Source organism: Pan paniscus, chromosome 3 (genome assembly GCF_029289425.2).
Source record: "Pan paniscus chromosome 3, NHGRI_mPanPan1-v2.0_pri, whole genome shotgun sequence".
Lineage (NCBI taxonomy): Eukaryota > Metazoa > Chordata > Mammalia > Primates > Hominidae > Pan > Pan paniscus.
Window position 1 is genome coordinate 27,013,451 of NC_073252.2, and position 17,794 is coordinate 27,031,244.

At 36.8% G+C, this 17,794-nt stretch overlaps 1 protein-coding gene across 4 annotated transcripts in view; it reads left to right on the forward strand.

The window, feature by feature from the left end:
* TBC1D19 (TBC1 domain family member 19) overlaps positions 1–17,422 on the forward strand; it is a 195,232-nt gene extending 177,810 nt beyond the window's left edge. Inside the window, exons 21-23 of one of the 4 annotated variants that reach the window (XR_010111939.1) lie at positions 10,222–10,295; positions 10,515–10,657; positions 15,651–17,422. Coding sequence is in view for 2 of the 4 variants with exons in the window: in XM_034958400.3 (XP_034814291.1) it covers positions 138–218 (81 nt within the window). In the remaining 2 variants the exon portion in view is untranslated. Of the gene's footprint in view, positions 1–137; positions 7,903–10,221; positions 10,296–10,514; positions 10,658–15,650 lie in introns of those variants that run through there. The other 3 variants (XR_010111940.1, XM_034958400.3, XM_003826844.5) reach the window with 3 other exon arrangements.
* Positions 17,423–17,794: the final 372 nt, after the last annotated feature.

Genomic DNA, 17,794 nt, shown 5'->3' on the forward strand with positions numbered 1-17,794 from the left:
GAAGGAGTAATAAACAAGATTATTATAGGAAACCATTATAACCATATGGGAAACCAGATACCTGGTAATTTTAATGGAAACAATTGGGGTTTATGTTGCATTTTTTTATCGTTCATGTCCATGCATTATTTTCACAGAAGAAAAACCACTTGAGAGAATTAAAGAGCATGTCTTTGGATGATATAGTGAAGATACATGGGCTTTTTTGGTTATTTTAAATTGTGAGTTAATTATTTAAAGCTGATTTCTTTTCAGTGGTATAATTTATACCTGAAATATGGTTCAATTAAATAGTGTTTACTGTATTATTCTATTTGTTATCTTTCACAGAAATATAAATTTTTCCTTAAAATAGCTGCCTGCATTTTTGTTTAAAGGGAAGAGGATGTTTATGCATCTTGTAACTGAATAAACATTAGTTCCATCTCAAAATGATTTCCTGCAGTCAGTTACTCCTTACACTAGAATAACAGGACTAGGATTCATAATGTATGCTTATTTATAGAAGCAAGTTGAAATGTTAAACCTGTTATAAACTCATGCTACCTTGTATATTTGAAGAAGACTGAGGCTAACATCCAGGTTATTTTCTACAGCACATTTCAGCATTTTGCACATGTACTAACATTAAGATATTCTGAAAAGAGAAGGAAAGTTGTAGCTTTAGTATTAAGATTTAGGACAAATCCGAAGAAGGAGCTTAGTGTCAAAATTACATTGTAATTATGTTTACCTTATTTCATAGACTTCGCTTTGCTATTAATAATTCTTTTTATTTTTTGTTTCAGGCAGTTCTTGCTGACCTTTCTACTTTAAAAGTTATGCCTCTTCTTCAAATTTTTCTGTTTGCTACTGTCACCTGATCTTCTTCACAGTCACTGACAACACATCTAGTTTTTCATTAGAAACAAATCATGAACTATGCAAACTCTGCATAAAACCAAAATGAAACTTTGCATATAAGCCAATAAAGATCATGTTCCCTCTTCAGTTAAACCTAAGTCGTTTCTCACTTTTTGAAACAATAACTCTGCACCAAATATTGCATCGCATGCTGCTGATTTTCAAGAGAGAAGCAATAAACACAACTTCTGCTAAATTGAGCATTATATATATAATATTATAATATATATATAATCCTGACTTGTAAATGGCATGTAATAATATATGCAATAAGAACTAAAGATACTGTAATAAACTTCAAGAGGTAATGTAGCTTCTTGGATAATTCTTTTATGTCAGTTTATAAATTTATCTCTAGATAATGTATTGTTTTGTCTCATAAATTGCTCCTCACTAAGAGCCAGGGGTGGGGTAGGGTGTGAGAACACTTGAAAAAGATAATGTTTTTAAGTAGGAATTCAAAAGTTGCTTAAATGATGTTTTAAGCAACTTTTTACACCCCAGGGATTTTCTACATTTCTCTCCATTTTATTTCTCTCTTTAAACATCTCTACTGGGGAAGGTCGAATACAATTGTCTCCATCTGACAATATTTTATGCTTGACTCTCTGAAAGTCAGAAAATTATAGGTGATCCCTTTTCACTTCTCAACCTTCCTTCTCTTGCTTAGAAGACTTGACATTGCCGATGCTTGTTGCCAGCTTCTGTTACTTTGTAACTATACAAGGAAGACACCCAAGAGAATGAGGAGTCAAAACCCCATTCACTTTTGCTGAAGCTTGGTTTAACAAGATTTACTTCTAGGGCAGAGCAGCTGAGAGAGATTAAAAGTAGGTAGTAGGCATTCATTCTAAACTGCAGACATTATGCAAGGCATCAGCCTTATTTTGGGCTTTATTATAAGTGAAGGGTCTTATTTTGTATTACTTCCTAAAGACCTACCATTTCTGTAATATGGAATAATAGTATGTGGGGTAAAAAGTCCAAAAACTATTGTCCTTTGATTTTAGTTTCAAATTTAAGATGCTGATCACTTCACTAAAACTGTAAATCAGTAGATTGATATGCTTATTGATTGCCTAGAATTTTATTAAGTTTTACCCAAATGTATTTTATGAGTCTTTTATTTTGGCAGTATGTATTAGGAAAAACGCTTGTTGATTTACTAAGAGCTGAATAATAATTTATTCCATGATTGATTATTAATAAACCCCATTTTATTGCTTTTGAAGGTGATGCAGTTATAATCCTATGCTTTGTCATTCTTTGTTTGCAAATGCACATTAATTGACAGGACAAGCACACACCCATGACTATTATCTACTCTGAGAAAATGGCTAAATATTAGGAAGAGAGTGAGTTTTAAATGATCTCGTTCACATGCATACAGATATGCCCATCTTTGGCTTTTTTCTTTAGGAGAATATGCATTAGCTTTTTTAAAAGAGGCAACGTAATAGTCTAGTACACTAGATTGGAGAATTCTGGTCCTCAGATGGGGGAATTTTGGTCCTCCTGTAAATCCCTAGATAATGTAAGCTTTCTTATCTGTAACTGGGGTTGAGGGGCTGGCAACAAATGGTAGGAACTTATTGTATCTTCTCCATTTACCTTGCAGGTAGGTAAGGACCTGTAGGACCAAATGAGAAAATACTATATTTGAAAGTAATTTTTTAAACTGCAAAGCACCAAGCAAATGAAGGATATTGTTGGTACTTAGTTTGTATATGACATTTTAAGGTCAAGTGGTAGAAGATGATATATGAAGAATGCACAACTTCATTAGCATTTCTATCATTTAACCTGATAGTTTAAGACTATGTCTGTAAAGATGAATGGACCATGCCATAGCAGATCCTTTCATTTGAAACAGGTGGCTCTAGGCAGTAGATCTGAATCTGAATCCCAAAGCCAGACCTGGTTGACAACCACCCACTTTGCTGCTTCCGCAGACCCCTCTCTGCCAAGCTGTGCTCTTGGCTGCTTGTTAAAACACTGCACTGAGGGTCATCGGGCTGCCTTACCCATGCTTTTTTTTTTTTTTTTTTTTTGACGCAGTCTGGCTCTGTCACCCAGGCTGGAGTGCAGTGATGCGATCTCAGCTCACTGCAACCTCCACCTCCTGGGTTCAAGTGATTCTCCTGCCTCGGCCTCCCAAGTAGCTGGGACTACAGGCATGCGCCATAACACCTGGCTAAGTTTTTGTATTTTTAGTAGAGACAGGTTTTCACCATGTTGGCCAACCAGGTCTCAAACTCCTGACCTCAAGTGATCCACCCGCCTCAGCCTCCCAAAGTGCTGGGATTACAGGCATGAGTGACCACACCGGACCTGTCCGCTTCATCTTTAACCACGCCTCCTTAGGCTCCCTCATTTGGCTTTCTTCCTCTTGCATCCTCCTGTGCCATCTCCTTCCAACCCCTGACACCCCCTTCACATCTGCTCTGCCAGTGATTACAAAGATTGGAGTAAACAGTGATACATTGGCATTGATGGAGCCTAATAGGCAAATTGTATTTGGTTCTTCAGGGTGTCAGTTCACCCACTAATGTGATATGTTATGACTTTATAGTATGGAAGAGTTTATTGAATAATGGTTTTGTTGAGAATGCTCTGGTAAGGCAGTGTTCTGGCTAATAGAAATTTCCAGTTTGTCTTAACTTCACAACACCCCATACTCAGCATGTGCTCTCTTCTCCTATTTTGCAGGGAAAATAGAGACCATTAAGCTTGAGTTGTCTCAGCCTTCTACTTCAGAATTTAGCTTTTTCTCTCCCCCCAGATTTATCTCCTTCCTTCTTGCATTAAGAAGTGTCTAGTCTAGTCTAGTCTAGTCCTATAGTTCTCTGAATGCAGATTTGATTGTGCCATTTCTATGCTTGAAAAACTCAACAACTTCTCATTGCTTAAAGGATAAAGGCTGGGCTCTGTAGCATAACAGGAAAAATTCTTCATCGCTTGGTCTTTTCATTCCTATGTTCCCACAATGATCCATTATCCTGTACTTCAGCCTCTCCAGATTCCATGCTGATTCTCAACCAGATATGGCTGTTTATTTTTGTCTCCACCAAAATCTTCTCCATTTCTCAAGGCCTTCCCCCAAAATTTTTCTCTGTTGTGAAGATACCATGGAGCCTGTAAATTAAATTAATTATGCCCTTCTCCTTGTTCTCATAAAACTGTTCATCACTCATATGATGCTTATAGTATTAAGTGATAGCTTTTTGGATATGTGTTCTGATTTTGTCACTTTATTCTCAAGGCAGTTTTCATTGACTTGTCTGTCCTAAATGTGGAAGATGCAAGCAGAAATTTGTCCATATATGTCTGTATCCCTTGACCTACTCAGAAATTGTTGGGATCTGTTTTCTATAAAACATAATTTCTCCTTTGTATCTCGTCTTCCTTCTTCCACAAATGCTCTGATTTTTCTTTAGTGATCTACCCCTTCCCCATGTGCATCAGGTGAGGCTGACTTGCATCCCCAGGACCTCTGGGTCCTAGCCAAGTAGTCACCATGTACTGTTCCTCTGGCCATGGGGATTGCTTCAGGACCAGTGCAAAATTGAGACCAATGAGAGCTAGTGAAACTTAATTAGGAAGCTTTGGTTTAATCTTTCAGGGAAGCTGGATATGAAAATGAAAGAATGTAGGGTGTGTAGCTGCTGCAGTCTAGGAATGGAGAGAAGGAAAAGCTGCTCTTTTGGCCTTGTTGATCCCCAGATCGTGCTGCACCAGTCTACCTCTGGACTATTTTTTTACAAGACCCAAAGGATTTTCTTTGCAACAGAAAGGATCCTAACTGATGGCAGTTATTTTCCTTTTAGGTGATGCACAATAATAAGGGGTATCATTATTTGGTATAGAACCCCTGTCTACACACTGCTCAAACTAGAGTAGTATATTTTAACTTCTTCTAATCAAGACACAACCATGACCTTACAAGGATAAATTGTATATTTCATACCTACTGAACTACTCGAAGTACCTAATACAAGGTACATATTTTGCCTTTGGCCCTTTGCCCTTACAGCTTCCTCTGCTTAGAATGCCTTCTCTTCCCTCTTTACCTAACTCTTACTTGTACATCAAAACCCACCTCAGGTGTTGCATCATCAGGGAAGACTGCTTCTCTTAAGAATCCTTAACCCCTACATATACATAAGATGTATTATAATCAAGTTAGCTTGTCTTTCACTCCCACTAGACTGTGACTCCTTGAGGACAAAATTGGATTCTTTTTCAGCCATATATCTCTAGAATCTAGCATTGTGTTTGCCCCATAATAGACTTTAGTAAATATTTATTGAATGAACGAATGACATCATCTATTCTAATTCACTCATTTACTGATACAGGAATTAGCGGAGTTGCCTTTGGAAGTCCAAAAGGAAAGAATATTTTCAGAGGAAAAAATGAAATGGTTCAGTCACTCTTTTTTTTCATTTAAGTTAACTTTATTAAGTATAATTTATGTACAATAAAGTTACATGTATATTTTATGTAAAATAAAATGCATTTTAAGTGTTCAGTTCTATAAGGCTTAACAAATGTATATACCCATGTCACCACCACCACATCAAGATATAGAACATTTCCATCACCAAAATAGTTCCTTTTGTGCCCCTCCCCATCCAATCCCCCATACACGCATTCACTCCAACCACTGATCTGCTTCTGTCCCTAAAGATTAGATTCATCTTTTCTAGAGTTTCACGTAAATGGAATCATCCATATGTACTTTTTTGTGTCTGGCTTCTTTTGCTTAGCATGTTTTGAGATTCATCCATATTATGTGATAGTAGTTCATTCCTTTTTACTACTGCCTAGGATTTCATTGTATGAGTATTTCACAATTTTTTTATTTACCATTGTTAATGTACATTCATGTTGTTTTCAGTTTGGGTGTATTATGGATACAGCTACTATAAACATTTGTGCACAAGCCTTCATGTGGACATATATCTTCATTTATCTGGGGTAAATACCTTAGGAGTAGGATTTCTGGGTTATGTGTAAGCACGTGTTTAACTTAGAAGGAGGCCTCCAAACTCTTCTGAAGTGGTTCTACTGTTTTACGTTGCCACCAACAGTATATGAGTTCCAGTGTTTCCCAATCCTTACTACCAACACTTGGTGTTGTCATATTAGTCATTCTAATAAGTGGTTATAATTTGTATTTTCCTAATGATATTGAGCATATTTTCATACTTATTTGCCATTTATACATATTCTTTTGTAAAGTATCTGTTCAAATCTTTTGTCCATTTTAAATCAATGATCTTACTAAGTTATAGGCTAGGTGTGGTGGCTCACACCTATAATCCCAGCACTTTGGGAGGCCAAGGCAGGAAGATGGCTTGAGCCCAGGAGTTCAACACCAGCTTGGGCAACATGGTAAAACCACGTTCCTACAAAAAATACAAAAAAAATTAGCCAGGCATGGTGGTGCACACCTGTAGCTTCAGCTACTGGTGGGAGTGGTGGGGATGCTGAAGTGGGAGGATCGCTTGAGGCTGGGGGTTAAGGCTGCAGTGAGCTGTGATCCCGCCACTGCATTCCAGCCTGGATGACAGAGGGAGACCTTGTATCAAAACAAAGAAAGTTGTAAGGAGTCTTTATTCTGGATGTAGCATATGGTTTGCAAAATTTTCTCCCAGCCTATAAGATATTTAATTTTCTTAACTATGAGATAGTTAATATTCTTAACTGTCTTTTAAAGAGAAAAAGTTTTAATTTTGTTGAGATCCAATTTATCTATTTTTTCTTTTATGGTTTATATTTTTTGCTTCCTCTCCAAGAAATCTTTGCTTAAGTCAAAGTCACAAATATTTTTTTCCCTATGTTTTCTTCTAGAAACTTTAAAGATTAACTCATACATTTAGGTTTATGATCGCTTTTTTTCCAAGTTAATTTTTGTGTATGGTGCAAGTTAAGGGTTGAGGTTTTGTTTTTGCACGTGGATATAAATCATTTGCTGAAGAGACTGTCTTTTCCCTTTTACATCAGTACCTTTGTATAAAATTAACTGATTATGTGTATGGGCTGGTTTCTGGACCCTCTATTCTGTTCATGAATTTTTGTCTAACCTAATTTCAATATTGCACTCTTGATTTTTGTAGTTTTATAGTAAATCTTGAAATCAGGTAGTGTAAGTCCTCTAACTTTATTCACGTATGTTAAAACTATTTGGCCATTCTAGCTTCTTCGCATTTCTAAAGAACTTTTTAATCTGCACCAAAAGAAGTAAAAAGTCTGCGTTAATTTTTATTGAGATAGCATTGGCTTAATAGATCAGCCTGGAAATAATTGATATCTTTAACAATGTTGAGTCCTCCAATCCATAAACATGGCATATCTCTCCATTTATTTAGATCTGCTTTAATTTTACTCAGTAATATTTTGTAGTTTTCAATGTACAGTTCTTGCACATATTTTGTTAAAATTATCCCTACTTCTTTCACATTTTTTGATGCTATTGTATTTAAACAATGGTATTTTATTTCAATTTCCAATCTTTTGTTATTAAAATGTAAAATACAATTGATATTTTATATTGACCTTGTATCCTGAGACCTTGCTAAGCTTACTACTTCTACTATCCTTTTTTGTAGCCTCCCTGGGATTTTCCATATATACAGTATGTCATCCATAAATAAATAAAATTTTGTTTCTTTCAAATAGGTATGCTTTTTTTCTTTTCTTATGCACTGACTAGAACTTGCAATTGAATACAGAAGTGTTGCAGCTCACCTAATTTTAAAGGAAATGTACTTATTTCTTGAATAAGTTTAACAAATATTTTTCAATATTTATAAACAATAGTTTGGCCAATTTAGCTATAAAATAGTAGGGGAGGATGGGCACGGTGGCTCACGCCTGTAATCTCAGCACTTTGGGAGGCTGAGGTGGGCGGATCACTTGAGATCAGGAGTTTGAGACCAGTCTGGCCAACATGGTGAAACCCCGTCTCTACTAAAAGTACAAAAAAAAGAAAAATTAGCTGGGTATGGTGGCACATGCCTGTAATCCCAGCTACTTGGGAGGCTGAGGCAGGAGAATCACTTGAACCTGGGAGATGAAGGTTGCAGTGAGCCGAGGTTGCACCACCGCACTTTGGCCTGAGTGACAGAGTGAGACTCTGTCTCAAAATAAATAAATAAATAAAACAGTAGGGGAAAGTGAGACAGATTCAGAAGGAGGTAGGGAGCAATACTGACATACAGAGAAGATAGATTAAGTTTTATGTTGCTGATCATTCACATGGCTTCTTAAAATTATCCTTTTAACTTAAACAGTTGGCTTCAGGTATTATCAGTGCCTTTGTCATATTAATTATAAAATGGTTTTTAATTACTTATTCAACTATTCTTTATCCTTAAAACTTTTTTCTTAGATATGTAGTGTACATATACTTACTCAACAAACATTGAATACTTACTCTGAGCAAGGTACTCTGCTGGACCTTCAATGTATACAGGTATTCGTGTGATTGCTTTTTCAATATCAAATGTGGTAAGAGACAGTACCCCCTATGAAAATAGAATCTTAGCACCTCTTTCTTAAAGTAATGGCGCCATCCTTCCTGTGATAGGAAAAATAATGGTTCCTCAAAGATATTCATGTTCTAATTCCTGAAAACTGTATATGTTACCTTACCGGCAAAAGGGACTTGCTGATGTTATTAACAATTTTGAGATGGGAAGATTATCCTGGATTATCAGGTGGGCCCAATGGAATGACAAGTGTTCTTATAATTGAAAGTGAAACAGAGAAACAGGAGGGTATGAGTCACAGAGGGATTTGAAGGTGTCACACAGCTGGCTTTAAAAATGGAGGAAAGGGCCATGAGCCAGGAATACAGGCAGCTTCTAGAAGCTGGAAGGAAATGGAGTCTCCCATGACCCTCCAGAAGGAATGCATCCCTACCGACACCTTGATTGTAGGACTTTTGACCTCCAGAACTGTAAGATAATAATGTTGTATTGTTCTGAGCTCCTATGTGGGTCATAGTTTGTGACAGCAATAAGAGATAATCTGTCTCCTCGCAGCTAAATTAAGTTTACTGTATTAACTGTAACATATGAAAATAACAAATTCACTTGTTTTAATAACCCTTTTTATAAAATAGGTGATTCTGCCTGTCTTAATTTCTCTTGTGTGGTTTTGATAATGATCGAATGTAAACCAAAAATAAAATTCTAAGACCTCCCAACCATCTAAATGGACTTCCTCCTCAGCCAGGGCTCTTAAAATTTAACCTGAAAGACTGGTTCAGGCTATAAAGGGAAGTGGGAGTCAGACATGCCTCACTATACCTCTCCAGCATTAAAATCAACACAGACTTTAAGTCTGATGAGAAACATTTTACAGCCTGTTCTCCCTGAAGCCCACTAGCTAAAAGCTTCATCTGCATGATAAAACTTTGGTCTCCACAACCCAAACATTCTGTTGATCCCAGGTTTTTAGACAAACTCAACCAACTGTCAACCAGGAAATGTTTAAATTTACCTATAGCCTTGAAGCCTCCCCGCCTTGAGTTGTCCCACCTTTCTGGACCAAACCAATGTCTTTCTTAAATGTACTTGATTGATGGCGCATGCCTCCCTAAAATGTATAAAACCAAGCTGCATCCCAACAACCTTGGGCACATGTCGTCAGGACTTCCTGAGGCTGTGTCACAGGCACACGTCCTCAACCTTGACAAAATAAACTTTCTAAATTAACTGAGACCTGTCTCAGATTTTCTGGGTCTACACAAGTAAGATAAAATACATAAAAGTATCTTGAATACAAACTTCTGTTCTGGTGCTGACAGGGAAAAGACCACAGAAAGTTGGGCAAGTGTGATAGAGGAAGAGGGGTGTTAGGGGAAGTATATCACCAAGTCCTAATGTTTTCTTCCGTGTGGAAGGAGCTCGCTGGTGTAATTGACCTTGTGTCCTGAGACTTTGCTGAACTTACTACTTCTACTATCCTTTTTTGCAGCATCCCTAGGTGATGTACAGTATGTTATCTATAAATAGGCAATTTTGCTTCTTTCAAATATGTATGCCTGTTGTTTTTCATTTCTTATTTGCTGACTAGAATTTGCAATCAAGTATAAAAGTGTTACAGCTCACCTAATTTTAAATGAAATGTACTTCTTTTTTGAATAAGTTTAACAAGTATTTTAAGATATTTATCGATGTAATATTTTGGCTGATTGCTGACCCTCACTCCCTCCTCCCCTGGAGAAGAATGAATTATATTATTGATGAAGTCGGGATATGACAGTGAGCATTTAAAGCCAACCTCCTTCTCTCATCTTTTTCACAGAATCTAGCTGCCCACAGTGAACAGTTCTGCACTGCTCCTCTATTCCCTGAGCTTTACAGAGTCCAGATCCCATGGTATGGAATTGGGGGTGGGGAAGGAGATGGCTGTAGTTGTTCAGGAGACTGTGTCTAACTCAGTTTTTCAAAGCTGAGGAGCCCATGACTAACTCAGTTTTTAAAAGTCCTTGCTATAAAACTAAGTCACATTCCTTGGGATTAACTTTAGCAGTAAGAAAGATGATATATCATCTTCATCTGCTTTCATCAGCCTAGATTTTAATTTTCTCTCTCAAGTAGTGCTGAACTCAGGCAGAAAGAAGAGTGCAGTTTATTGGACTCCAAATCTCATTCAACAGAACAAAGAAGTTGAGGTTTGCAAGGAAGAACCTATAATGATGGGTCATGGAATATAACCTAGAAAAGAAGAGAAATAAAAGGTAAGGAGGGTTTGGTGATGGATATGGATAAAGAGGGGTAAATGGATTAAAGGTTACAACAAAAAAGTAAAAGTGCTTCTGAGAGAATGGTAATTTTGAAGGCACATAACGTGGAAGGTTAATATTGGTAGTCAGAATGTGATATTTGCATTTGAAATTTTGGAGATGATGCCATTTTTATTGATGTAAAAATGTAAGGCATATGGATAGCTGAAATAGGGTAGAAGAAAATATCATTGAAAATATGAGGAAGTCAAAAAACCAAGAATCCATGATGTTAGATGAATCATGAGAGGACATGTTGAAGCCACAAAGGACAATAGGAGTAGGGTAGGAATAAAGAAGAAAACTGAGTTGCAAGCTCACTTCCCTGAGAATGAGGAGGAAAGACCAAGAGACTACTAGTAGGCGACAGCAGGATGGAGGCGGAAGAGTAGTAGAACCAGATGGCATGAGCCTCAAAGGAGCAGAGGGGGTTTGCAAGAAGGAAGGAGGAATAACACTCTAAAATTGGCATTGAGGAGTAAGGTTGGTGCTGAAGCACTTTCGGGGAGGAGAGAAAAAAAGTTTGAAAGGGTTTCAGAGAAACCATGTCCCCAAGATATAGCCTGCTTTTAGTTAAGTGAGACTGTGAATAGATCTCCAGAAAAGAGATTGAAAAACCCAGGATTTTAATGAACTCATATTGGGGGCTGGGAATTCCAAAGAGGTAGGGGGGGATGGTTTATTAAGGAGGGGAATTTGGGGATGAGAGAAGTGTGGAGCAAATTAGGTCAGATAAAGGGAAGAAAGTATTTAGGTAATTGATGCCTAGAGAGTAAGTTCTGATAAGGAGTAGAATAAACGGGGATGTGTAGGTGAACCATCTCCTCAGAGGTGATTGAGCAATAAACTTTACTGCTGTGGTCTAGATCATTTGTCTCTGGGGAGGGGCATCTACTGCCTCAGGAAGCCTGATATGGTCTAATCAAAGTCAGCTGCTTCTTAGACAGCAGGAGTTGTGGTAGTCTCTGCTCTATCACTACACTAGTTTGGTGACTCACCTATTTTTTCTCATCTAGTGAATTTGGTTCTCCTCTCTTCTCTTCTGACTTCTGCCTATTTGTTGTTTCTACTTACTTCGGGCATGGGGAGGGATTATCTTCAGACAAAATAATTCCTCCTTTATAAATGGAATCACTGCAAGGTTTTTTTGAAATATAAAGCAACCAATTCTTTTCAATACACAACTTAATTTGCACCCATAACACATGCACAATACACTGCCAAGACTTGGGTGATGGACTGACCCATGGTGGGGAGGTGGGGAGAGTGTATGTGAAAGACAGAGATATGGAGAGAGGCATACTATTTTTTACATTGATGGATTTCCTCCCCTAGCATAGGAGAAAAGTAGATGAATGAGTATTTCATGTGTGAGAGCCTAAAGAAAGAGGAAAGAACTGAATACATGTCTGGAAAGAAAGATTTGAGTCTGAGGATGGCAAATAGAACTTCACCCTGAGAGTGCTCCCCAACTCTGTCAGAGGTCTGAATAATGCCAGGCTGGTGGCCAAATACAGAAATGTTGTAATGGAGCACTGTATGAGGAACAGGAACTATACTCTCCTCAACAGAAGGCCAACCCAGCGTTTCAGCCCTAAGACAAGTTCAGTGGCCTCAGCTAGAGAATAGGAACAATACCTTGGTTGACCTTCCAGACTTCTCTTACCAATATAAATACGCAACCACTGTGTGAGGACACCTTCCAGATTCTCAGGTCTTTCTCCACTCCTAAGTAACCACCAGACACCTATGCCATGTGAGGGAGGTAGTTGAAAGAGGGGAGAGTTTCTACACCCATGCTTTGTAGAGAACTATGCATATTAGTAACACCTGGACTGGAGACAGAAGGAATAGTCACTACTGTTGCAAACAAATATTTTCACAATATACCCATATTTTTTGTTTAGATTTTACCAGGCACGGACTTGAATCCCAGCTCCACTATTTACTAACTGTGTGACCTTGGTAATATTACTTAACCTTTAAGCCTTGATTTCTTCATCTACAAAATGTAAATCAGTACCAAATAGGTCTGGTTACTCTAAAGGTTAAATGAGATAATCCATATAGAATATTTAATACTAAACACTTTACAAAGAAGAAGAAATCTCTTCTTATCATCAAGGGACGTACAATTAATAGGTATGTCGTGATGCATAAAATATCAAGCTCAGAACAATAAGACACATCAGAAGTGCTCTGCCATTTTTAGGGTTTCATGAGCAATAAATCTGCGAGACCAGGCATGGAGGCTCACATCTGTAATCCTAACACTTTGAGAGGCTGAGGCAGGAGGGTTGCTTGAGCCCAGGAGTTCAAGGCTGTAATGAGTCATGATCATGCCACTGTACCCCAGCCTGGGTGACAGAGTGAGACTCTATTTCAGTCAACTGATTAATAAAAAATAAATAAATGAAATGTTTTGTGCTGTATTTTCCTCATGGAGATTTATACTGCACATTAGTCCATTATATACTCTGAGAATTCCTGCAATAAACAACCTGAATAACTCCATTTATCCCACAGTTTCTCAAAATTGCATATACACAAACTATTAATATCTTACAGAGATAGTCTTCCTCAAAACACCATTTGAATAGATTTCCATTTCTGTCCGAGATGGACTGAGTGTTTGTGCCCCACTCCCAGAAGTCATATGTTGAAGCCCTAACCTCCAATGTGATGGTATAGAAAGCAGGGCCTTTGAGAGGTAATCAAGTCATCAAGGTAGAGCCACCATGATGGAACGTAGCTCTCTCCCCTCTCACTCTTCTCACACACAAAGAGGAGGTCATGTGAGCACACAACAAGATGGTGGCACTATAAGGCAAGACTAGAGGTCTCAGAATAAATTTTACCTTGCCAGCACATTCATCTTGGACTTCCCAGCCTCCAGACTGTGAAAAATAAATTTCTGTAGTTTAAGCCACCCTGCTGCTAAATTTTGTTGTAGCAGCTTGCACTGATTAAGACAATGGAGTAACCAGAATCAAATTTACCCATTTACCCTTCATCTGAAACAACTCAAAATCTAGACTATACAAAATAATAGTTCTCAAGATATGGGACATCAAGCACTAAGAACAGTGACCCTTACAGTTGCCCTAACTTGCTGCCTGTGGAAAGTTTCCATGATGCAACATAAGAAGGAGGAACCCAGGAGGAACCTGGTTTTCTTGCTGAGTTGAAGAGATGGGATTAGGAGTTCCAGGAGGCCAAGACAGGAGTTCACAAGACAGAGTGCCAGAGAGGAGAGAGATGCACAGAGAGGGAACTCTAAGGATCTGCAAAAGATCCCCTCAACTTTTCAGCTGGGAGCTTTCCTCAGAACATGCACATGAGGAATCTATCCAAGGCTGAAAAAGAATTACTCAGAAGGATTAAAAGGAGTAATCTCTTGAGCTCACACAGGCCAGGAAGAGTGGCTATTCCTACCAGCATTCATGGGTAGAATACTCAAAAGGGTTTTGCCTCAGGAAGGAATATTAATCCTAAACTAGATGCTGTTCTGGTCCAACCTAGCAAAGCTTAAAAGCAAGGCTCAGGAGGATTAAATGACTGCCAAGTTACTTAACCCCATATCAGCACACCTCAAGGCTATAAGAATACAAATATATCCAGCATTCAAACAAAGTAAAATGTACAATACTTGGCATTTGATAAAAAATTACCAGACATGCAAAGAAGCAGGAAAATTAGACTCATGATAGGAACAAAATTAATAAATTAAAAGGGACTGTAAATGACACAGATGATAGAATGTATAAGCAAGAACATTACTTTTTATAACTTTGTCCTATTTGTTAAAGAAGCCAGAGGAAAATTGGCCATGTTAAGTAGAGACATGGAAAGTATTAAAAAGCTTCTAGATTTAAAAAATAGTGTCTAAGATGAAAAGGAACTGCTTATTTTAACAGCAGATTAGACAATTTAGAAGAAAAGATTAGTGAATCATGAAAATATTGCAATAGAAACTATCCAAAATGAAATACAGAGAGATTAAAAACTAAAAATAAAATAATAAAAAGATAGTCAATTATCTGTATGTCACCTTTAAACAACCGAATATACTTGTAATTGAAATCTCCAAAGGAAGCAGGGGAGGATATCTCAAAAAATAATGGCAAAAATATTCTAAATTTGATGAAAATTAAAACTCTCCTGTCCAAGAAGATCAACAAGCCCCAAGCAGAAGAAACATGAAGAAAGTTACAAGAAGACACATGATAATAAATTTAGCTAAAACTAGTTATGAAGAGAAAATCTTAAAAGCAGCCCAAGAAGTCCTGTAGAGAGGAACAAGATTAAGGATGACAACATATTACAAGCTAGAAGACAGTAGACCGATGTCTTTAAAGCACTGGAAGAAAAATGTTGTCAATCTAGAATTCTTTATCCAGTGAAAACATCTTTCAAAAATGAATATGAAATAAAGATTTTTTCTTACACCTACAAGAGCTGAAAGAAATCTTTGCCAACAGACATGCCTCAAAAGAAATGGTAAATGAAGTCCTTCAACCAGAAGAAAAATGGCTCTAAAAGGAAATGTGTGTTTACATAAAAGAATGAAGAGCACTAGAAATAATAACCATGTGGGTAAATAGAAAGGCTTTTTATTATTATTTAAATCTATTTTAAAAATAAACAGTGTAAAGCAATAATAATAAATCATGAGATTTATATAGAAGTACAAGTAAAATGTATGACAATAGCACAACAGCAAGTAGGATTAGAAAATGTAAATATATAGTTTAAGGTTCTTTTTTTTTTTTTGAGACAGGGGCTTGCTCTCACACCCAGCCTGGAGTGTAGTGGTGTGAACTCAGCTAACTGCAGCTTCAACCTCCTGAACTCAAGCAATCCGCCCACCTCAGCCTCCCAGGGAGTAGTTGAGACTACAGGTGTCTGCCACTATACCTGGCTAATTTTTGTATTTTTTTTTTTGCAGAGACTGTGTTTCACCATGTTGCCCAGGCTGGTCTCGAACTTCTGAGCTCAAGCAATCCACCCTCCTCAGCCTCCAGAAGTGCTGGGATTACAGGCATGAGACACCAAGTCCAGCCATAAGGTTCTTATTCTATATATGCATGGTATGATATCACTTGAAGGTAGACTGTGATAAGTTAAATACGTATATTTTTTAAATCTTCAAACAACCACTAAAATAAAAGAACAAAGAGTTACAACTAATAAAGGAGATAGAATGGAATCATAAAATATGTTTTCAAAAGATGGTGTAAAAGGAATAAAAAGGAAACAAAAAACAGATGGAGAAAAATAGAAAAAAAAACAACATGGTAGATTAAAACTCAACCATATCAATAATCACATTAAATAAAAAATCTAAATACAAAAATTTCAATTAAAAGGCAGAGATTGTCAGACTGGATTAAAAAAGATGAGACCTACCTATATACTGCCTTCAAGAAACCCATTTTAATATAAAGGCACAATTAGGTTAAAAGTAAAAGGGTGAGAAAAGATCATGCTACCACTAATCAAAAGTAAACTAGAGAGATTTCAAAGCAGCAAGCATTATCATGTTAAAGGTGAATTCATCAAGAAGGCATAGTGCTAAACATTTATGCGCATAACAGAGTTTCTAAATATATGGAGCAAAACTGATAGAATTGCAAGGAAAAACAGACAAATCTACAATTAATCAGATTTCAACAAACTTTATCAATTATTGGTGGAATGAGTAAGTAGAAAAATCTGTAGTTCTTATTTCTTCTAGATTTTTCTACCTATTCCACCAATAATTGATAAAGGGGTGTTGAAATCTGACTAATTTTAGATAACAGAAGAACAACATTATTAACCAACTATGTCTAACTGCATTTATAGAACACCCCACCCAACAACAGCAAACTATACATTAATCTCAAGTGCAGACAGAACTTCTATGAGTATAAAATATATTTTGGGCCAAAAAACAGGTCTCAACAATTTTACAAGGATTCAAGCCATATAAAGTATGTGCTGTGATTGCAATGAGTAATATTAGAAATTGATAACAAAAATATCTGGAAAAATCTTGAACTATTGAGGATACTAACAGATTGCCAAATAACCCATAGGTCAAGGAATAAATCAAAAGGGAAGCTTGAAAGTATTTTGAACTGAATGAAAATGGAAATAAAACAACAAAATTTTTGAAATTCAGTCAAAGCCGTATTTACTAGGAAATTTGTACTATAAATACCAATATTATTATAGAAAAGGGGAAAGATCTCACATCAGTGATCTTGGTTTCTATTAAAAAACTAAAAGACATACAAATGGTCAACAGACATATGAAAAGACACTCAATATCACTAATCATCAGGGAAATGCAGATTAAAACCACAATGAGATGTCACCTTCTACTTGTCAAGGTGTCTATTATCAAAAAAAAAAAAAAAGATTACTGTTCACAACGATGTTGAGAAATTGGAACCCTTCTACACTGTTGGTGGGAATGTAAAATGGTGCAGCTGCTTGGAAAACAGTATGGAGCTTCCTCAAAAAGTTAAAATAGAACTACCATACAATCCAGCAATCTCACTTCTGGATATTTATCCAAAAGAATTGAAATCAGGATCTCAAGGAGATTTGAACACGTGTTCACTGCAACATTATTCCTAATAGTCAAGATATGGAAACAACCTAAATGAGTGAATAAAGAAAGGTGGTATATACATACAATGGAATATTATTCAGCCTTAAAAAAGAAGAAAATCCTGCCATCTATGACATGAGAAAACCTTGATGACATTATACTATGTGAAATAAGCCAGTCACAGAAAGACAAATACTGCATGATTCCACTTATATACGGTATCTAAATAGTCAAATTCAGAAGCAGAGTGGCGGTTGCCAGGGGATGGGGGAGGGTGAAATGAAGAGTCGTTTTTCAATAGTATAAAGCTTCAGTTATGCAAGATAAATAAGTTCAAGAGATCTGCTTCACAACATTGTGCTATAGTCAACAATACTGTATTATACACTTAAAATTTTGTTCAAAGGGTATGTCTCATGTTAAGTGTTCTTATCACATTTTTCAAACTAGAAAAAAGTGAAAAAATTAAACCCCAAAATAAGTAGAATAAG